The 24,646-nt window shown below is 33.8% G+C and overlaps 2 protein-coding genes across 2 annotated transcripts; one reads left to right on the top strand and one right to left on the bottom strand.

Annotated features, from left to right (window-relative positions):
- Nucleotides 1-8,944: 8,944 nt before the first annotated feature.
- Nucleotides 8,945-18,632, bottom strand: LOC109162330. Its single transcript, XM_019311051.1, has 7 exons — nt 17,981-18,632; nt 17,464-17,550; nt 17,155-17,373; nt 15,304-15,468; nt 13,578-13,631; nt 11,919-12,065; nt 8,945-9,932 (listed from the first exon to the last, which is right to left on the bottom strand). The coding sequence occupies exons 1-7, from the start codon at nt 18,173-18,175 to the stop codon at nt 9,555-9,557; spliced, it is 1,245 nt and encodes a 414-aa protein (XP_019166596.1). The 5' UTR covers nt 18,176-18,632; the 3' UTR covers nt 8,945-9,554.
- A 4,663-nt stretch (nt 18,633-23,295) lies between these two features.
- LOC109162348 lies at nt 23,296-24,240 on the top strand. Its single transcript, XM_019311070.1, has one exon. The coding sequence runs from the start codon at nt 23,296-23,298 to the stop codon at nt 24,238-24,240; it is 945 nt and encodes a 314-aa protein (XP_019166615.1).
- Nucleotides 24,241-24,646: the final 406 nt, after the last annotated feature.

Raw genomic sequence — 24,646 nt, 5'->3', positions numbered from 1 at the left:
AAAATCTTATTTGAAGCATTGCCACATAAACATAATTGGAAACAATTAAGGATTCATAAATAAACTATAATAATAATGTTATCATTAAAATATTAATGATAATAAATAACCTTATAATCACCATTAATATTTGGTAATAACAACCAAAGTATGGTAATATTCCTTCTTTAATATTTCTATTTTTCTTAAGGAAATAAAATGTAGCAATTTCAAAATTATAGCAATCAAACTATAACTATAGCACTAATTACCAAAAAATAATGATAAAAACTTAATGACTAACCTTAATGATGCAAACCGCATCTCCCATAGTGTTAAAATTCTCCCATCTTCACTGTCAGTAACCTTAATGCAACGTCCAATTGACGTAACAATAACCACCAAATAGGTAATATTTCCAAACATAATAGATTACCAAGCAATAATAATTATTATGAAAGGTAATAAACGAAATTAGCCCCTAAACTTAATAACAATTATTAATGAGTTAATACCCGAAATTGTCCTCGACTATAATGGTTTTTCTCAATTTCGTCCTAAACGACTTTGGTGTCATAAAATAGTCCCAGACTTTTGTGTTATCGCTCAATATTATCCTCCGTTTATTTTTCCGTTAAAACGATGTTAAGTTTAGGGATAGTTTAGTAATTTTCCATTTAGGTCTTCTCTCCGTCTCCTTTACTTCACCGGTGTTCTCTCCGTCTCAATACCTCAAATTGCGACCATTGATTAATATTAATCACTTAGCCATACACTTAAACATTCATATGCAAATACAGATTATTATCAATATATATATTCTTATAATCATATTATACACGCAAGGAGATTGTTCGCATATACACTCGGCGGTTCACGATAGCAGGTTGGAGGCTGGTGGGGCAACTCAGCCGGGCAAGGGTGGAGCTCGTCCGCCAGAGCCACCGTCGACGGCTGTCCGGTTACCGGAAAAGGGGAAATCAACAAAAATGCCCAGAATTCTTCTAGAAGTTCAAATTGATGATCTGATTGGGGATTAGATTCCAAATTGTGCTCTATTCCTAGAAATTACGCCACAAAATGGAGATTGGGTAGATACACGCCGAGCAAGTTCGCAGACTGGAAATTCGAGAGTAATCTCAGAAAATTGCTACCAATGAAAGCCGATAGTAAGAATAACAGAGGAGGAGTGGGGGGTTATCTAGCAACGATTGAAAATGAGTGTACCTTGGTGGGGCAATTTGTGAGAGGGAGGCCACCGCTGGATGCGATTAGGGCAAAGCTTCGTCCAATCCTTCGCATAGTGGGCGAGATGCAGGTAGGATCGATGAATGCGATGACTATATTGATATGATTTTCCTCAGAGGAAGAGTGCAGAACGTTCTTTTGACGGAAAAATAAACAGAGGGAGTGAGTGCAGGTCAGATTTACGCCACAAATATTTGAAGGGAGTGTAAAGTCCAAATTAATGATCTGGTTGGTTTTGAGGAAGAGTGGAGGAGTGCAGGTTAGATTTGCGAGGTGGTCTTCGAAGATGGAGAGAACACCAGTGAAGTAAAGGAGACGAAGAATACCTAAATGTAAAATTACTAAATTATCCCTAAACTTAACATCCTTTTGACGAAAAAATAAACGGAGGACAATATTGAGCGATAACAGAAAAGTATGGGACTATTTTATGACACCAAAGTCGTTTAGTACAGAATTGAGAAAAACCACTATAGTCGAGGACAATTTTGAGTATTAACTCAATTATTAATATTGCCAATTTTAACTTAATAATGGCAAAACTGTAATTAAGTGGACATCGAATATTAATCTCATATTACCACATAATAGTTAGTCAAGACTATAATGTCTTTTAGGACTGAAGTTATGGTAATAATCAAATAACCATTGTAAAGGCAATATACCAACTATATTGCTTACTATATTATTAAAGGAATTAATATTATTATTGAGGCCCTGAAAACTATTGATAGATTAAAAAATATAATCAACTTAAACAATAGTTGTAATTCTTAATGGCCAAAATAACAATTATAATCCTTAAATTCTTAATGGCTCATAAATAGACCCAAGATAATAATTATAGCACTTAATCTGTTAGTGTTTTGTTTGTATAAAATCCCAACATATAATTGACAATATTATTATGGAAAATTAAGATAGGATTTAGCTTGATGTCTGTTTACTCTTACAGAAGACTGACTGATCAGTACAATCAACAGATGCACTGCTAGATCAAGCCACTGAAGATCTGTTAAAGGAAAGTTTTCTAAAAAGCTGGGACGCGGTTATGAGATGACAATTTTGGAAAGAATATCAGCGAATCAGCGTGAAAGGTATGGACCGAATCTTAAAGATTTCTTTCTTCACAAAAAGTCCTACCATCTACAATCAAAGATATATTTGGAGAGTGTCCAAATTCAAAGAGCATATATATCCTTATTCGTTCAAGAATTAGGATTGCATTGATTGAAGCCGCAACACTCTATACTAAACAATACACATCTCTGGTTGTCATGCCTCTTCTCAAGATTATGAGTTCTTGGTGATTATGAAGAAGAACTTGAGAAGTATCAACGTTGCTTAAACGATAGGACGCGAAGATCACTCAGTTGTGGGAACAACGTGGGACTGCGTCAGTGAAGCGGACTGCATCAGAGTTAGCTCTCCAATTGAAGGGATTTCATTGGACTTCTGCATGCGTGGCTCTCCTACTTCAACAATCCACTAAACCTTTGTAGACTACGTACTGACCTTGTGTGGGGCACTTGGGTGAGATTGTTGTTTCTCTACCTTTGTACATTGGATTATGATTTAGTGGATTGGACGCCTCGGTGATCGTCCCCCAGATGTAGATACACACTGTATCGAACTGGGTAAACAAACATATGTGTTGATTTACTTTCTGCCTTAGTCTTCCGCTTTATATTTATCTGCCTTCTATCTGGATGACTGGTCGATTGAGTATCTGAATCAGTCAGTTCAGTATTTCAGTTGCTAGAGACTAAATCAATATTCGTATACTGAGAATATGCAAAATTACATAATCACTCAAATTAGACCCATAAACTCAATGGTCCAGTACTGGAATATATCCAAACTTAATATTATTACCAACCATGACTACCATTAACAAAATATGGTAGTCAGTAATAATTAAGACTTAGTGAACATGTTATGCATAATAATCAATATTATTATCATAATATATATGTTATAAGTCAAAATAAAATAGGTATAATTATTATTAAAATATTACTCAATAATGGTGGGATCCAAACTTAATGACTCAAGATAGGTCCCAAACAACTATAATAGAAAACAGTTAATACATAAATATATAAGGAAACTAATGTGAGATCTAAATATGATCTAACTATATAGAGAATAATCTACGAGAAACTTAACTCATAATAGCGGAAGCTGGAGCACTGTAGATCTCCAGCCATGGTTGATGTCCTGTTGTATTGCCTCTTGAACAGTAGATCTGCAGAATATGGTTAGCCGTTTTGTCTCATACTTGACTCAGAACCCTAGATGGTGTATTGGTATTTTTTGAGCAGTCTGAGTACCATATAATGAATCATGTATCATGTATCCCATCAATACAGGCTTTATATAGGCACATTGGTGGAATACAGACTTAACCTAAATGTCCAGTCCAACCAATTACTTAATGGGCCTAGCCCACTTGCACCACATAAGTAAGACCCATAATATATAGGCAATTTATATCCTGCATCACAGCGCGCGTTGCATTGTGCGCCCAGATGCAAAACGACGTCGTTTCAATTTTATTTTTTTTTGAAATTTCACTACCCAGTGTTTGGCAGTTAATTTTCCTTTAAAAAATCTCATGTTCAAAAATGTACATAATGTTATACTAGAATACACATAATTGTATACATGAATGTACATAATTATATGACAAAATACACATACTATTTTTTAAAAGATAATACACATAATCTAACATAATACATAATAAACATAAACTTTTAACATAATACACATCAACTCTTAACATAATACACAAAAATTTCCTGATTCGGATGTACATAATTGTATAAAAAAAATGTACATAATTGTATAAAAAATGTACATAATAAAAAATATACATAATTGTATAAACAAATATACATAATCATGTCAACTTCCTACCGCGCCTCCCAAAACGACGTCATTTTGGGAGGCGCGGGGCATATAGTGCACTGTGCGCCGTGGTGCAGGGTATAATGATTGTAATATATAATATATATTATACGGGAAAGTCTTACAACTAAAACATTAATATAGCATTTTATACTGCAACATTAAAAAAAAAAAAAAAAAAAAAACATAAATTGCATAATCACCAAAAAGGAACTTGTAATCCTTACTTCACATATAGAAACTAAAGTTAATGGAATGGAATGCTCCAAATTGAAAAGCCAAGCTCCAAATTGCTCTTCCTCAATCTTATATTTCAGTCTTGGTGATGGAGTGCTGGGTTTTGTGCTATATTTATAGGTGATTTAGGAGTGTTTGAGTACAACATGGAGTTGGGAGATTGAGTTTGATTTTAACTGGGAATTAAAGATTTTTTATTTAAATCTTAATAATTTAGCCGGCAGTTGAGTTTTAATGGGAGTTTGAAATTTAGTAGATTTAACAGAGAATTATAAAATTAATAATGGAGAATATAATTTTTAACGGGAAAAAGAATAATATAATATTGCTTAATAGAAATATGAATTTTAATATTGTTGTATTGCTAATATTATGTTTGACTATTTTACTACTCAATCATCCCTTTCTGACTGACATATGGTCAAATATTATATATATATATTATATTATATATATATATATATGTTATAATAACGATAAAATTAACAATAATTATAATATATGTTGCTTCCTATTTCTAGTATTTGTATTGACTGATTTATTTGTCACGCACGGAGTATTATAATAGTGTTTTTAATATTGTCCTATTGTATTACGAATAAAATTTAATATAGAATTATAGTACGAATAGAAAAGTAGGAAAGAATATATTCTATTAGAAATTATATTGCACTGTTTTACAATATTAGAATATAAATTTTAATGTATAATTATAGTACAAATAGATAAGTAGAAAAGAATATATTCTATTAAGAATTGTATTACACTATTTTATAATATTAGAATATGAATTTTAATGTAGAATTATAGTATCAATAGGAAAGTAAGAAACAATATATTAAAATTTGAAAATTTTGGACTAAAAGTTAAGATGAAGATGTTATTTTTATATATAGTACAGATTTGGAATTAAGGTTAGGAAGCATGGGCGCTTTGCAATGTTTATACGCATAGTCAAGTAAATTCTTTGCACGTAGGACTACTGTAGGTGCAATAAAATCAATGGATAAAATATTCTTAACATGCCATCCTAATATTCTCCAATTCAGATTGGACAACACGTAGAGATATGACGATATTGACATATCAACCCCTATACTTGCTGGCCGGCCTCCACACTATATAATGTCGTCAATATCGTAGGCCATATATAATAATAATAACAATAATAAATGAGGCCCCCGAGGTTTAGTATAGTGATTCATCGTTGTTATGATTGAAAGTTACCGTATGGAGGTTTAAAAGATGTGAATTGGATTTTTTGTACAGTTATAAAAATTAGGGTGTAATCGACGAGTGATTTATCTCTGTAACGATTTTAGGGGCGGAGTAATGTAGATGTAACCAATGGCGGACCCATAAATTTTTGTTAGTGGGGGAAAAATCATTAAAGCAAAATGAATAGTTTGAAAAACAATGAAACACTTAAGAAATATAGTCATACATATTGTTGGGTATAAGTGAAAAATAAAACATATCAAAACTTTATAAAAATATTCATAACAAAATATGAAACATAATTAATTTGATAAAATAATTCAACTAGAAAATCTATTATAAATTACACATCCTGTTGAAAGCTAAAAAAAGTCATGGTAAGCAATTAGGATTCAACCCCCTAACCATTCCTAAGGTCAAGCATAGTTTTGCCAACTAATCTAATCAATCCATTATTTACATTGATTCGGTTTTATATTCATATATCAAAAACGTGTACTATATATATATATATATATATATATATATATATATACAAGGACTATATATAAGGTGGGGATGGAGTGAGTGGGAGCAGCTGCTCCCATTGTCCCATGGTAGGTTCGCCCCTGGATGTAACATTAGTCCTGTAAAATGAGATCACCTAAATATTAAAAAAAAAAAAAAAATACAAACTAAAATTAGATGTGTTAATGTCCCCAACTGCACATGCATTTACATTCCCAAACAGTTAGCGCAGTTGCGGAAATTAGTGTTGTTGTTGCGGAAATTAATGTTGACATGTTGTTACTATGAGTTGATGATATCTTCCGACTTCGAAGGTTGGCAATTTATATCATTAACCAAGGTCCACATACTATTATATACCCAATTGAAATAATAAGGTACAAAATTTATATTCATAAAGTACATAATTTATATTCTTAATGTACATAATTTTATAACATAAAAATGTAAAATACTAAAAAGCATAACACAAGACACATAACATAACATTATAGATCAACTGGATTGAAAAGATGAGGTATAGAATCCATACTCGTAAGGCACAAAATTTCATAACACAAACACAACAAATCATAACACAAGACACATACAAATGTTATATATTTACGTATTTTTCAAATCTGATTTAGATACATAATTTGTGCTCATAGGCACAGAATTTCACAACACAAGACACATAAATTAATAACATAAGGCACGTACAATTATTAGTTTGTTACATATATAGAATTCATATTCTTAAAGTATAAAATTTCATAACGCAAGACACAAAAAGTCACAACATAAAACAAATACCCATAAATCAGGGTCCATAATGCAGTGTAAATCTTGGGGCAAATTTTACTTTGGACCATGGTCCAAAACGGTGCCGTTTCTTTCACCCGTTTCACACTTCTGTGTAATTAGTTTTGTTTGCATAATATATTCAGTTTCATTTTATATACATTGTAGTTTCATTTCAGTACAACTAAAGTTTTATTTTGTTTCAACTATAATTTCATTCGACATTATACATACAATAGTCTTACTACAGTGAAACATGTTATTTGAATATTATTTTATACACATTGCAGTCTTATTATAACATCATTAAATTATAATTCTAATTCAACTAGAGTTTCATTGGACAATTTTACACTCAAATATATGAAACTGTAATTCAATTTCATTTTATATATATTGTAGTTTCGTTACAACACAATTAAAGTATCATTTTGATATAACTACAATTTTATTTGACAATATACACTCAATATATATGTGAGACATGTTATTTAGTTTTTTTTTTTTTTTGAAACTAAATAAGCTAATTCATTAATCATAGGTTGAAACGTTTATAACGAAGAACAATGGAATAACCAAACATTCTTACAGTCAGACATAGAAATAATTTCTCTAGTAATACTAGAGAAAACTTGTTTCGCAGACTGTTTTACATATTTGAAGCTAAATTTATTGGAGGAACTTAAAACTTCTTTAATATCGTTAATGATCTGATCAAACGTACCCAAGACCGACACTGGTTGAAAGGTCTTGCACACCATCTGAGTATCTATTTCTCTTTTTCTTTCCATTGACAATATTTCCATCGGGCTGAACTGTATGTCATAGTTTAGATGAGTCTCTTTTATCTTGTCATCATCATTGCCCAGAATGAGATTCACATATGCTATGGTCAATTTTATCGGTTCACACTTATGAGAAAAAACTCATCAATTAAACGAGAGGAAGAAACTCATCAAAACAATGACAAAAAATACACAGAAACTAGCAAAATTAAAATCTAATAAACAAAACAAAGAGAAACAAGAAAATATGATTAACAATATATATATTTAATATATATACACTATACACAGCTGTGTGAATCATGATTCACGGTATAACAACCGCAATCTTGGTCCATGGTATAAATATTGGTAAGGTCTGGCGTGGGCCGGCAAGTGTCGGTGGCTGACATATAAATATGATTGTAAGTCATCATATAAGAGGCCGAGAGGGGAGGCGCTTTTGGTGGCTCGATCCTGTTAAGAGGCTACCACATTAGCTACCATGCACAATTGCAGTTATTTAAGTAGTCTGTTAAGCAAATTGTTATTCAAAATTATTATTTTCAATTTTTCAATCACAATAATTCACAATTTAAGAGACACTCAAATCCTTTTAAAATCGACTCACTTCTTCCTAAGGGTGATAATTGTTAAAATTTTTAGCATAAAATGGCATTAGGTTATTTTGTGGTTTAAATATGAAATATTTGTGAGGTCTACTTTCAGTTTGGATCTGGTCAACGTGGATTCGAATTCTCCGTAATGAGACGAAAAGATCGATATACTGTGTGTTCAAAACGGATTATATGTGAATGAAAAATTGATAAGACCTTTTCAGAAGAAGTTTGAATTGTATAGTATAGAACTTCTTTCTCATGCGCAGGAGTTATGTTATGCCATTATTATTTCGTATAATTTTTCCAAACTTAGTAGTTAACTTTTTTGTGGGTACTTCTCGGAGGCAACTTAATTTCAAATTAATTCCAACTTATTTTTAAATATTTAACATTCGTCTGATCTGTAGGAATTAATTTCAATTTATTTTTAAAGAATTAATAATCAGAGCAGATGTGTTGAATTCATTTTGTGGAGCAATAAACTATTACAAAAAGTTGATTAGCCAAACACATATATTGATTATTTGACCAAATCAAATAGTTAATAGTGGTCAAATAAGTCAAAATTGTCTAAGGTGTCTTAATGAATTCAATGCTAATCTGGTCCTTGGATGTTTTTAAACCAAACAAAAGTTTAACAAATTAAATCAGCACTAGCTACAAGATCATATTATATTCACTGTTTTCTTCATATAATAATAACGAATTTTACACATTTAACCACATTTTGGTATGCTCGTGATTAATGGATCACTTGCCAGAGTGAAAATCCGACCATACAAAGAATATCCTAAGCTCATTCACACCCAAAACTTGGAACCCAAAAAAAAAAAAAAAAAAAAAAAAAAAAAAAAAAAGAAAGAAAAAGGAGCAAATACCAGTTTCGGTTGTACGAGCATTAATAAAATGATAATTTTAGTCCACATGTTTAATTACTATCAATTTTCATTCACGATTATTGTTCCCGTGTCAAAATTAATCACGACGATCACTCGTCCGGTTAAAACATGTCGAAATGTGTAATTTGTAAGGATATTTTTGTTCATTCAGGTATAATATGCCAATACCATTAATAAATGAACGAACAAAAATACCCTTACAAATTACCCATGCATTTCGGCATATTTCAGCCAGAGGAGTGACATGCATGACTAATTTTGACACGAAAACAATAATCGTGAATGAATATTAATAGTAATTAAACATGTGTACCAAACCTATCATTTTGTTAATACTCATGGGATCAAAATCGGTAGTTGCTAAAAAAAAAAAAAACCTTTAATTATTAGGGACATCTTGAATTTCTTCCTGGTCCTCCATAAAAGAAATAATTCCCCCAAGCTCGATTGATCCCTCCTCGTATGTCGTAGCAGTTGGAATGGTCAGCAGTGAGTTTAAGGTTAGACAATGGGATTAAGGAATTGTCCCAATCAACCACTTGCAGATTCCTAAAATAAGAAGCCTTCCCAAAAGCCTCTCCTGCAAAATGCCCACTCCCCATCTGTGTTGAGGTGTGAAAGCCTGAGGGCCTCTTGTTCACAACCTCCCCTCCATATTGTATCATGCTTGCTGCCCCCCTCAGGTGTGTAAACAAGAAAGATGGCCAATATCCCACCAATACCCTTGACCCAAATTGTAGCCACCAGTGTCCATGTTTGGGATCCTTTAAAATACACCAAAATCAATAAATTAAATAAATTGAAAAGAACAAACAAGCCAAAGATGGACCTTATGTTCGAGCACTCTTAAATGAGATGTCACAGGTTCGAATCCTAGTGTGTGAAAGCATTGACTCTTCGTATTTTAATAGACTTTGATAAAAATATGTATGAACATATACTACAGTAGTACTCAAAAGAAAAAAAGGAGAAAAGAACAAATAAAGAAGAGATATATATGCATTTATGACCTAGACTAGACTCTCTATACTAACCAATTAACCATTGTTATATCCAAAACCTGGGTCGTTTATCTTGCAAGATATATAGATCTTTGATGCAGGTTCATTATATTTCTTGAATATATAATACAAATTCAGTTTTTGAGTGGACTATAAGTTGATTTTGATGTGTATTACGCTAAAAATGAATGTGCATCAAAATATAATAAACTTACTAAAAATAAACTAGTAATATACATACTAAAAGCTAAGTTAACCTTTTTCAGACAGTCAGACTCATCTTACAATATGGATCTTGAAATTCATGATATAATTTGCCCTATGCTAATGAGAAAATTATACTATGGACCATAGTCCATATTGCAATGTGGACTACGAATAAAAGTTTATCTCTAATGTACGAAAGTTTGTTTTTGGTAATATACCTAAAAGTGAACATTCAGCATACTAAAAATGAACTTTCAGTATATATTAATAATGAACTTTATATCAATGGCTCATCTTGTAAGGTAGACCAAGATTCATGGTATAATGATTGATACTAATGGGCCGGGTTGCTTGGTTTAAATTTGCAATCATTATTATGTGGATTATGGTTCACACAGTTGTGTAGACCATAAATAAAAAGTATATTTTTAATATACTAAAAGTACATTATTTTATATAATATCAAATAATGTACATTGAATACACAAATAATGTACTTTTAGTGTATTAAAAATGTAAAGTTAATACCCATTTTGGTCCCTTGACTATTAGGTAATGCGCAATTTAGTCCCAAATTATTAAAAGTACCCAATTTAGTCCTCTAAGTTGTAAAATCATACCCAATTTGGTCCTCTTTATAAAGGTGGATGGATGACAATTGTAACGGAGGACCAAATTGGGTATGATTCTACAATTTAGAGGACTAAATTGGATACTTTTAATAGTTTGAGACTAAATTGCGCATTACCTAATAGTCAAGTGACCAAAATGGATATTAACTCTAAAAATGTACCTTATATGCATAGTCCACACAATTATGTGGACCATGGTCTACACAATAATTCACCTTAAATTTGTGTAACTTTTTTTTTTTCTACCTGTCTTCTATATGGGGTGTGTGTGTGTGCGGGGGGGGGGGGGGGGGGGGGGGGGGTTAGTTAAGGAGAATTAAAACTATTTAAAAAATATTAAAAATAACTTATGAAAAATTAAATGTTGTTCAACTATTAAATAGTTGATAGATTTTATTCCGGATTTAGTTTTTGACAATCACTCATTTTTAATTTTAGTCAATGATTTTTAAAGTTACCAAATTTAATCATTATGTATTGATTTATTTTCAATAGTAATCCACTATTAACTTTTTCCTGTATGAATCTTTGATATTGAGAGTAAAATTGAAAAGTTATACCTGTTGAGCCAATTGCTTCTCATAGGCGAAAACAAAACCTTAATTTCCTTATTATAGAAGCCTTGATTTCACACTCAATATTAACAATTCATACCGTGAAAAGTCTACAGTGGATTGCAATTAAAAATAATTCCTCAATACTCCAAGACTAAATTTGACAACTCTAAAAAGTCAATTATTAAAATTGAAAATGAATGATAGTGAAAGCATTAAATCTGGAATTAACTTTACTAGATATGATAGTTATCGAATTTCCATAAATTCAAAATTTGAAATTAATAATTTTCCGTTATTTACTTTTCTATTAATTATTTTATTTAGAGCAATCAAGCAATAGGTGCAATATTTACCTTCCAAATTAGGATGCTGATATCAAATTGGCGTCCATTATAGGAAGATGTTGGGGATATGGCAGCTCCAATGGCTATCCTATTATTAGTCTGAACAAAGCCAGAACACAACAAATTGTAGCACCCAGTTGTTTGGTATGCATCACTCTGCAAAACCAATAATAAATATAAAATTTAGTACCCATTTTCTTGTTAAAACAATTAATTTAATCAATATTTCGAATAAAATGAAAATTATAAGTTTAATTTATATATGTGAAATAGCATTTTTTCTTTAAAAATTAAATCTACATTCATTTGAAGATATTATTAGAAATATCGCCCCGTGAGTCCGTGACATAACTCAGTGGTCGAAAGGTTATTTGTGGTGTAGTGACCTAACAAATACTCGAATTTGAATCCTCAACTGGGGGGGGGGGGGGGGGGGGGGGGTTGCTGCAGGATCTCAATCTTAGGACAAGCACTCAAACCCTGCGTCACTAAGACACATCCTGCGATTTACCCCTCTCACAATCCTCAAGGCAAGGAGTGAGTGACCTCTTTTATAAATAGTGAGAGAAATTCGAAACCACTATAATAGAGTGTGCACTCGGTAAACCCTACTCCGATGTAATTTCTATTTATTTTGATATTAGATTGGGGAGGGGTTATTAATTGTGGCAGATTGTTGTTATGTATACATCTGATCAAGTGGAATAGTCTCATTTTATATGATATCTAACTTATTCATTGGTTAAATAAAACTTTCTTTTAATGTTGCTCGTTTGGTTCGCGAAAAATATTTTAAGGGGTGTGAAATTAAAATTTTATAAAAAAACAATGACTATGAAGATTAATTTCATTGTTTGGTTGGTGGAAAAAGAATTATTAGGAATACTAATTCTATTGTTTGATTAGATTTGGAATTGTAAGGAATAATAAGTATAAAGACATATGTGTCCCTATAAATTAATAAGAGTAATATAATTAAGAAAGAAAACAAGGATAAAATAGTCAAACTATATCACTTTTTCTTCCCATCTTCTATGGAAACCAAGGATTTTGTTTTCCTCAAATTTGAGGAATTCATTTTCCAATGAAAAATAAATTTCATGAACCAAACACCAAAAAACGACATTTTCCTCCACTTTAAGGAAAATATTTTCCTTTGAAAAACATTTTCCATGAACTAAACATACCTTAATGTTCATTTTATTTTTTTTAACAATTTCATATAACTTTAAAATATAAGCTTTTTATATTAAAGTATACTTTTGATGTGATTTTAAATACAAAAATATTATACCATAAGTCCGTAACATTAAATTAAATATTATGAAAAACTTAAATTAAAAAAAAAAAAAGAGTTAATCACCATTTTGATCCCTCAATTGTTTCCTAATTATTAATGTAGTCCATAGTTTTTAATTTCAACCAATTTGATCCTCAAATTGTTTAAAATTTTGTCAATTGCACTCTTTCTGGGACCAAAATGGTGATTTCTACATTTTTAAAATTTCGTCAATTTGATCCCTAAAAAAGTTTAATTGGTGAAATTTTAAACAATTCAAGAATCAAATTAGTTGAAATTGAAAATTATGAACTATATTAACAATTGAAAAACAATTAAGAGATCGAAATGTTGATTTTTCTGAAAAAGATTAAGGTAAAATCACTTACGGTCCAATACGTAAAGAATCTTGGACGACTGTCCCCGTAAATATCTGGACTAACCTGTATTCAGATTAAAAAGAATTAGCTTATATTCATTAAAAAAAAAAAAAAAAAAAAAAAAAAAAAAAGGCGAAAGAAATGAAATTTATAAATAGCCAGAAATTTGATATTGAGAGGTAGCTGAAGATGTAATGGGTGCTTTAAATGACATTATACATAATGCTTCTTCAATTGAATTTCTGAGTACTGAGCCAGACAGTAACATCAAAATATGGATGGGCAGTACATGTTAATAATGTTTCATTAATGATATTATTTCTGTAATTGTTCATAATGATAGTGATCATTTAACTAGAGTAATTATGCTTCATGCGGCGGCCAATTGTATGCTTACTTGTCAGAAAATGAAATAAATGTCAATTGCATTATAAATAAATTGTCTATTGTTACATCCAATCAATTAAATACACGATATATATATATATATATATATATATATATATATATATATATATATATATATATATATAGGGAATGGTTCAGGTGTGAGAGGAGGCTTTCCGTGCGGTTGGACTCACATTAAGCATTAAACTGATGCACTTTATGTACACAACACAAGCACATTAAGCACACAAACAAAATACATTCAGAACACAAACACATGTTAAGCACAAAACTCGCACATCTTAAGCACAACTCTCACGCACCTTAAGTACAAAACTCACGCACCTTAAATTTCAACAATTACTCACATTAAGCACAAACTCACACACCTTAAACACAAGACTCGCGCACCTTAAGCACAAGACTCATGCACCTTAAGTACAAAACTCACGCACCTTAAGCACAAAATTCATGCACTAAAAGTTTCAACAACTACTCACATTTTCAATTTTTTAAAAAATTTATTAAAAATTATTTAAAATTTATTAAAAATGCTAACTCAGCTGCCACGTAAGCAGGTAACCTGCTAAAATTGATGGTAACCTGTTATCCGGTGAAATTGCATACATTTGGAGTGTTCAGTGGCCTAATTGCACGTTTTTAGAGTGTTCAGTGGCCTAATTGCACTTTTTTTTTTTTTTCCATTCAGTGGTCTAATTGTATTTTCAGGTTACGTTCAGGAGCCAATTTGAACCTTATTCCAAAAAAAAATAAAATGACTTGAAATACCTATATTGTCTTTAATTAATTTTAACCATCCAAAAACCTATTTAACATTTAAGGAGAAAAATATTCACTTTTAAAAGTAATTGAGCAAACAAATGTGGATACATAAATAATTAAGGGGAGGAAAACACTATATGCATATAGTTCAGAGAAAAAAAAATGTCATTTTCCCTAATAATAAAGACATCACCAAACCTTCTCCTCTAATATTTCCTATTTTATAGGCCCATCTCTTCCACATCATCTATAATCTCCCCTCCTATTTTCTCTCGCATCTTTCTCCCATCTTTACCTTTTTGAGGTTGATGTAATTCCTTTATTTAAAAAAAAAAAAAAATAATGATAGCCGATGTGAACATCATTAAATGTTGTTCACACACCTTCAGTATTTAATGTTGCTTCGGAGATAAATCTCTCTCCGGAGCACCATGTTTCTCTCCTCTTCAAATCATAATCTCCCCTTTCTCCTCATAATTTCCCTTCTTTCTTCCACCCATCGAAGATGTCCTAATGATGTAAATCGAAATAAAAAAGAGTAAAAAGTAAGGAAGAAGATGCATGCCTGCCAACCAGCTTCAATGCTGTTGAGATCTCTACCAAATGAACCAGAGATGATCCACATTTGTGATAAGCTAAATTCTTGTCGATTGGCCACGCGAGGTGCCCACACATTTATACTTGCTTTTGCCCCATAATATTTATCTCCATTTACATACCCAACTGCATGCTGTCCCACCCCCACCCACACCCACAAAACCCAACCCAAAAAAAACAATAAAAATCAGCACAGATTATTTAGCTCAATAGTTCAGTAAACAGTATTTAAAAAAAAAATTCAATAAAATACTTTAAGTTCGATCTAAGAAACTATTTTGGCTTCAAAAACATTTCAAAGGCGGTTGTTTTCATGAAAAAAGCTTGTTACATCATCACATCAATTTAGAAACTTGTTAACGTAGATGATGATGAACAGTACTAAATAAGGGAAAATAGAAGCCCGTGAACATGAAATTCACCGGAAATCTTATTGAGATGCCACTAAAAAAATCACCTGCAGAAGTTTCTAAATGTTACACTGCACCCCAAAACAAATATTCATCGGATCAAATCAAATCATAGTTGAACATATAATATATAAACATATATAAATGTACAATTTAATAATTAGTTTAGTATTTTAATTGAAACGAAACACATTTTTTAATTTTGTACTTATCTATGTGTCACTCAATAAAAAAATAGACTATGGTTCACGTGTCGTTTGAAACATGTCAAAAGTAATTGGCTTAGCACACACGATAAGTGTGGCAAATCTCATACTATGGATTAGAGTTCATTTTGCATTGCGGACCTTGATCCAAAAATTATGTGTTTGCAGTTGATATATTCTGTACTTACAGTTAATCGTTTATGTTCTTCAATTTATTTAGTACATAAACAATTACCTGCATGTACAAAATATATCAACTGCTAGTACATAATCTAAAAATTATTTTGGATCAGAGTCCACAATTCCTGATCCATGGTACAACAATTGGAGAAATTTTTTGAATATATAATATATAAATATAAATGTGTGCAATTTAATTATTTACTTAAATTTTTAGTTGAGACGAAACGGATAGTTCAAATAAAATTAGTTTCAAATAAAATTAGTTTAAGGGAAAATGTCACTTTTTCCCCCTGAGTTATATACTTATAGCGCTTTACCCACCTCAATTATTTAAGTGGCTGTTTTTTCCCCTAAAATGTTAAATGGACATATTTACCCTTAAAATAAATATTTTATTTATTTTTCTTCTCTAACAAATTATGACCATAATTTGGTTCAAACCAAATAAACACTATAGCAACCAAACCGAAATATTTTAATTACAATTTAGAATCGAAACTTGATATTTAGAGTTTATTAAAATCCCAGAACGGACGGTTCATGTTCCGAACTGAAAAAATAACATACATTTATTGTTGAATTTAGACTATTTTTAAAATAAAAATAAAAATTTTAAAATAAAAACGGTTCAAAATCGCGAATCGGGTCCAGAACCGCCGGTTCACGGTTCAGGATCCAATTTTTTTTATTCATAATTTTAATAAATTGAAATACAAATATTGGGTTCTAGATCTGAATCATAACCGGAAACTTTTAATTCGATTGCTATAGTGTCCGATTCAGTTCGACCAAATCGTGGTCATCCCTACGTATACGCAATAATTTGTTGGAGAAGTAAAATAAATAAAATATTTATTTTAAGGGTATAAATGTCAATTTAATATATTAGGGGGAAAAAACACCACTTTTAGAATAATTGAAGGGGCTAATGTGCTTACCTAAATAATTGAGGGGGGAAAAGTGCTATAAATATATAACTCAGGGGAAAAAGTGTCATTTTCCCTTAGTTTAAATACTAACCTCATGGTAACTGGAGGTGTCTCTTCGAATAGGCCGACGAATTGCTCTCTTTCTGCCGAATCTTCGGATAGAACTAGCCCTCAACATATCTTCTTCACTTGTTCTTCTTATAGGGATTGTTCCTTCTGGGCATGATTCTCCAGACAGCTTCCAAACCTGAAAATCTTCGAATTCTTGGTCCGATGAGTATTTCTGCCCTTTTGGAAGTTCTGGCGGATCCTATGAATTTCGATCACAAGAACTATATATTATTTCTGGTAATCCCATACCAAGAAAAGAAGTTTATAAAGCTTATTTGTATTTAATTACCAATGGTTTCTGACCCTTTAATAGTGGATGATCGAATGCTAGCTGTTTGTGAGTTAAAACGCAATCTATTGTATCACCATCAGGACTCTGCATATAAAAAGAAGTTAGATTTCAACCAAATTGTTGGACAGAGGTTAGTAAGGGCCAAATCCAGCACCATAAAACATTGGTGGGCGAAGACTGATACAGGACTAAGTCCAACATCTTAACTTTCTAAACTTTGTAACTGTATAAGAAAATTAAGTTGCCTCTTCGCTACTAGTTATAGCTTTTGACGTACTAGTAAGCACTAAGTTTTGGCATAGTAATAAGCTGTATGATCCTAACAAGTAACAAATGATATTAGAGCAAAATTACAGGTTCAAATTTCAGCAAAACGAGTACTGAGAAGGTAATTGTTGGGCTGTAAGTGAGATTGGTGGAAGGAGGCTGGTACATCAAGTTGAGCAGCACCTGACTCTCGAAAATGCAAATGAAGAAAATAATACAAGGGAGATAAGAGATGGGAAATGCCTGCCTGTATTGTCTTGACAGCAGGCTTATTGATGATGTTGAGATGAGCTCTAACCATTCTCATCTTCCTCGCCTCATTGCCAGACCGGAAAGTCTGATTATTGGGTGGTCTGAGACTGTGTACCGCCGTTGACCACACCGGAGAAACAGAGAAGATAAAGAGCAGAAACCAGACAAAACCAGAAAGGATTGAAGCCATATGTGAACAACTTTGTAGCCTAGCCTAGCCCAGCTTAGCTTGTTGTGTTTCTTTAACTCCTCTTGGCGGTGTTCTAGTAAACAGCACAAATTATCATTAATTCTTCTGCAGTTCCCGAAGCTTCTACAAACGCTGATCAAGAAAATGGAGGGTGAAGAACTGAAGAATCCATTCTCTTTCAATTTCTTAATTCCCTGAGCATCTAAAATCTTGGACAGTGTGTGTGTTTATTAAGAGTTTCACACTCCAGCCCATGTGGGTTTGGGGAAATAAATACTGGGTTGTGATGATCAAGACATGCAACTGATGCAAAGTACACAATTTTTTAAAAAAATATTTTTGAAATGAAAAGAGAGAAAAAGAAAAAAGGGCTGTGTGGGGAGAGAAATATTAAAGGGGGGGGCCAAGAGGTGTGTTTGCAGTCTCCAATGCAAATGCTCAAAGCAGAAAGCTTTTGCTTTTGAGCTTGAAATTTTGGGAAGTTGGGGGGAGAGGGTTGGGGGTGGCCGGGGGGGGGGGGGATAGGGGGTGCAGGTATGTTATTCTTTACTTCTGGTTTCAAGATGGAAATGGAATTTACAGTGGTGAATTATTTATTGATTGTTTACTGATATTACAAGTATGGTATTCCTTCATTTCCAATTGTCCATTTCTATATTGTAGCTTTCGCTTTGATTTAAGCTATATCATATAGTTAGACTAATGTGAGTATATATTAAGATGTTGTATATATACCTTTATTCATATTTGCGGTAGGCCCTAGCGCCTAGCTCCTAGCCTTAAGGGGGTGTTTGGTTCAAGTTATATTACATAACCAAAAGAATGTGACATTCTGAGCTTACATTTCTATGTTTGGTTCATATTCTCTAAGGAATATAACATTCACAGGGTATGCAACATTCCCTCCACATAGGATTTTGAAGGGAATGTGATTCCCTTCATTTTGTTAGGTAATGTAAGATAACCTTGGATATTTATAAATTTTGTCATTTTAATTCTAATTATTTAAAGATATATATTTTATGTTATTATTATTATTATTATTATTATTATTATTATTATTATTATTATTATTATTATTATTATTTTTGTAATTATATTATATATTTTTTATTACGTTATGTTAGCATATAAAATAATTTTGTTTCTCAAGTTTAAGATTTTAGTTAATATTTTAAAATCATGTAATTATATATGATACCGTTATCTTATTTATTTAATTTAATTTTTAAATTTATTAAAATATATAAAAATATGTTAAGGATATATATATATATATATATATATATATATATATATATATATATATATATATATATATATATATATATATATAGATGAGATATGGTACAAAGACGTATCTTAAGTGTTAGAATGACGCACGTTAAAATGACACACCGTAAGTGTTAAAGTGGTGCACCATGACCCTATTTGGTAAATGATTGTTAGCTGATAGCTGTTATCTGATTGGGTTAGAGGATATAACTAGTTGATAACATTAGCTGATTATGGATAGATGTTTGGTAAATTAGTCGTTAGCTGATAGCTGTTTGGTATAATTTCTTTTCTCAAAAAGCTAATTGGAAAAGTTGCTTTGAGCCGCTTTTTGAATTTTAGCATTTTGAAGTTACAAAAACTGATTAACCAAACACTTACATTGATTTTTTTAACCAAATCAAAAAGTTAATAGTGGTCAAATAAGCCAAAATTGGCTGATAGACTAACTATTTTACCAAACAGGGTCCACCAGTGTTAAAAATGGTGCACCTTAACTATTACAAGGATGCACCTTAAGTGGAAAAATCACGCAACTTAAGTGTTAAATGGCGCACCTTAAGTGTATACTTGACGCACCTTAAATGTAAAAATGGCGCACCTTAACGGTTAAAATGACGCACTTTAAGTTTCAACCGTACGCAAAATGACCAAACTGCCACGATATTTTTTTAATCAGTTTTCAATCTAAACGATTGATTTTAGCAAGATTAATGACTACCATTCACCTACATGTTTCATCTGGACACCTCCTTCGCATTAGATCTCTATTATATATATATATAATTAAAAAAAAATTAACTTGGCCAACTCGACCGAGTCGGGCGCCTAGATGACCGGCCGCCTAGAGGTAATTTGCTTGGCCTAGGGGCGCCTACATAGCGGCCACCTAGGCCAGTTTTTGCAACTGTGCCTTTATTTGGTTTGTAAACATGACATTCCACTAAATAATGTAAATTTCTCAAGAATGTTTCTAAGGGTGTGTTTATAACATTTGGATTATACATTTTGTGCGGAGATGTTAGCTATAGTAAGACATGGCGCATTATACTTTATGAATTTACTTAAGTGTGTTACTATTTGTACCACCTTAGAGTGTAATTAATATTGGAATTCTAAAATGATGAAAAAGTCAATAATTTTATAAGTGGTGTAAATAACAATTAGGGTGTAATATGACTATTTACAGCACTTTTGTCAAATGTAATTTAATTACACAAAAATTAGGCATTGAAATTAGAATTTTTAAAAAAGTATTGGAATTAAAAATATTAATTTAATAAATTTAAATTAAATACTTAAATTAAAAATTAAAGAATTAAAAAAAAAAAAAAGCAACTCCTCGCCGGTATACAAAAAATAATGCATACAAAAAATTTGAGTTATAAAAAAATATTAGAATAACAAAGAATAAAATTAATTTTATCATTAAAATTTATTAAACGTTAAAATGGAATTAGAAATATTATTTTAATAAATTTTAATTAAATAATTAATTTTTTTTTGAAGGGGTTTAAATAATTAAAGTTAAAAAATTAAAACATTAAAAAAAATTTAAAAAGAAACAACCCCTCGCCAGCGAGGGGTTAGTTTTTTTTTTTTTTTTTTTTTTTTTTTTTTTTTTTTTTTAATTTAAAATTTAAATAATTATTTAATTTAAATTTATTAAAACATAAAAACATAATATTTGACTAATTTTAATGAAGGTGGTGTAAATAGCATATTGTTCTATTTACACCACCTATAAAGCTAGCAAACCTATTAAAGAGTGATATGATGTAAATATCAATTAGGGTGGTGCACTGTTGTAATAGAATTATCATTTACTTAATTGTTAAATAAATTTTATTTTTTAAAAATTTATATAGAATGAAAAGTTAATAAAGTGAAACATTGTTGAGTATTACATTCAGAATTTTATATAGGATCATCCGCTTTATACTGAACACTGAGATGCTCTCGACAGAACGCTCGGAGGAAGATCACGATCTCCTTCAACGGAGTACGAAGAAACAGAAACACAATGTCGGATCGGACGACGGGTCAAGCCGGGAGATGTCGGAGGTCGAATCGATGGAGACCGCGCTGGTGACTCTGCCCGAGGGATCGCCTGAGGTGGTGCCGGAGACTCCAATGACGCAACCCGCCCCCATGCAGAGACGAACGTATGCGGAAAGTGTGTCAGGCCATGCAGCGCTGCCTCCGCCTATAGAGGAGATTGATCTGGACGATACCTCTGATGATGAGGCGGATGGGGAAGATGATGACCCCCTCTGCCCGACAATCCGTTTGACGAAGGCAGAGGTAGAGGCCATACGAGCACCATGGCAGAAAGCTCTCAGAGTCAAGGTTATGGGGAGGAAGATCGGGTACGCGTACCTGCTGCGGCGTCTGATAACCATGTGGAAGCCAAAGGGAGCTTGGATCTGATTGCGATAGACAATGATTATTTCTTGGTGCGGTTTGGATCAGTCGAAGATCTGGAGTTCGCTATGTTTGAGGGGCCATGGATGGTAATGGATCATTACCTGATTGTTAAGCCATGGGAACCGGATTTTGATCCATACGCTGCCACCACCGAGAAGATGCTTGTGTGGGTCCGAATACCATGTCTCCCGGCCGAATATTATAACATAATCTTCTTACGCAAATTAGAAAACAAAGTGGGGAAGACCATTCGTGTTGATCAGGCAACCAGCCTGGTGTCTCGTGGGAAATTCGCTAGGATCTGCATCGAGGTTGACATTACGAAGAGGCTGATCTCCAAGTTTACCTACAAAGGCAGAGTTCGCCATGTGGCTTATGAAGGAGTCCACATGATCTGCTTCGCCTGCGGAGTCTATGGACACTCGCTGGAAACATGCCCATCGCGCACAAAGGAGACCGTGGCGGATGACGGGGATCCGAAGGCAAGGGAGCCCGCCCAAACCGTTCAGGTGGCCAGAACCGCACCGGGCGACCAACGTCCTCAGGTTGGTGATCAGCCTTTCGGAGAATGGATGATCGCGCCGGGGCGAGGAACGCGCCGACGACAGAAACCACCAGAGAGGGCCCAGGGAGATCAAGCATACCGAGGTCAGACAGGAAATCTAAGCCGCAATGGCGGTGCACAGGTATCTCGCTTTGCGCCTTTGTCTTTTCAGGAGGATGATGTAGGGATTCCGGCGGAAGGCGACAAAGATCTTGGAGCAGGGACGGATGACGCAGAGATAGATGGTGACGCAGAGATAGATGAGGAGGAGGCGGGTATTGACCGGAGGCCACAGACGACGCCTACTACGGGTAACAAAGCGCGACGTCCTAACGTGATCGCCTCGGAGAAACAGATCGTGAATGAGCCAGCACCGGCATGCGGCCTCCAATCTCGGGATATCGCTCAAACAGGAGGAAGCCACCGCAGTGGTGCAGTGGGGCCCAGAAGAGCAGCAGAAGAAGATGAGCATGTGGTAGTCCGAGGAGAACAGGGAGGTTTGGTCATACGGTCCTCGCGGGTGTATATCTCGAATTCGGTGGCTGACCTGCCATCCCCGGTCTGGCAATCAACAAAGGAGCATCATAGTGATTCGCCAGGACAACTCGACGAAGAAGGAGATGTGGTAATGGACCTGGAAGGACTACCGAGCCACGGGGAAGCAGTGCGGGCACCAAGTGCCCAGTGAGGTTTTTCGTTCCTTTTGTCTTGTGATCGCTTTGTCGTTTTGGTTTTTGTTTAAGGTGTTCGTTTCTTTTGTTTCTCCCTTTTACCCGGTTTTATGGATTGTCTCCTTTGGAATTGCCAAGGGGCGGGCGGCAAGAATGTCCACCGTGCCCTTAAAGACATGATCAAGGTCTATAAACCTTGTATCATGGGGCTTTTTGAGCCCAAAGTCTCTGGCAATCATGCCAATGCCATTTGTTCTAAGCTGGGATTCCCGAACTGGATCCGAGTGGAGGCTTTTGGCTATAGTGGAGGAATCTGGGTATTTTGGAAGGACTCGATTCACGTTTCAGTTTTTTTCACCCATCCCCAGTTCCTCCTTTTGCAGATTACAGAAGCGGGAAAGCCGCCGTGGTTCTTTGCCCCGGTTTACGGCAGTCCTGTCCACCATCTCAGACGCCGGCTTTGGAAATATCTCAATCAGACCAACAGGAATATATCTGGGCCATGGTTAGTGGCAGGGGATTTCAACACGGTTACTCACCGGGACGAGACGCTGAACTACCTTTCATACTCGTCCCAGAGGAGCTCCGACTTTGTGAATTGGATCCAGGATGAGGGGCTAATTGATCTGGGTTTTGCTGGGCCCAAACTCACTTGGGTCAAAGATGGGGCGTCAGACCATATTAAGGGCGCACGGTTGGATCGGGCTATGTGTAACATCAGCTGGCGTCTAAAATACCCGGACGTCTGTGTTACCCATCTTCCCCGTTTCGCTTCGGATCATGCCCCGATTTTAATTAACTTGGAAAAGAGAGCTCAACCTCTTTCACCTGCTTGTTTTTTGTTTCAGGCAGCCTGGACTACACACCCAGATTGGCAGAATGTGGTGACTCAGACATGGAGTCATGAGAAAGATCTCCAGAATAACCTGCAAGATCTTGCTAGCAAATTAACTGGTTGGAACAAGACGGTCTTTGGGAACATTTTCAAACGGAAAAGAGAGCTGCTGGCACGGTTGGGGGGTATCCAGAGAAGGCTTGAAATCACATACCACCGGGGCTTAGCAAGTTTGCAAAGGAAGCTAACCATACAACTAGAAGATGTTCTGTACCAGGAAGAGCTGATGTGGTTCCAACAGTCTAGGGAATAATGGATTACTTCTGGGGATAGGAACACCGCTTTCTACCACACCGCCGCCACTGTCCGAAAAGCTAGAAACAAGGGCACGAGGCTCATGGATGACCGTGGGATCTGGATTACAGATGATATTTTGCTCAGACGCCATATAGAAAGCTACTACTCGGTACTCTTTGCGCATGACCACGACATTGATTCTACGGGTGCCCTTATCCCATCCTTCCCTCAGCTTACCTGGATAGATTGACATATGTTCAACAGACCGATTGAGAAAGAGGAAGTCCATAAAGCAGTTACGGACATGAAACCTTATAAAGCTCCGGGCCCAGATGGGTTTCCTGCAGCCTTCTACCAACATACCTGGGCAGATTTAGGTGACAATATTTTTAGCATGGTGACGAAAGCTATAGATACGGGCG

Source organism: Ipomoea nil, unplaced genomic scaffold (assembly GCF_001879475.1).
Source record: "Ipomoea nil cultivar Tokyo-kokei standard unplaced genomic scaffold, Asagao_1.1 scaffold2939, whole genome shotgun sequence".
Lineage (NCBI taxonomy): Eukaryota > Viridiplantae > Streptophyta > Magnoliopsida > Solanales > Convolvulaceae > Ipomoea > Ipomoea nil.
The sequence above is the reverse complement of the archived record's forward strand: the minus strand, read 5'-3'. Positions and strand labels throughout refer to the sequence as shown.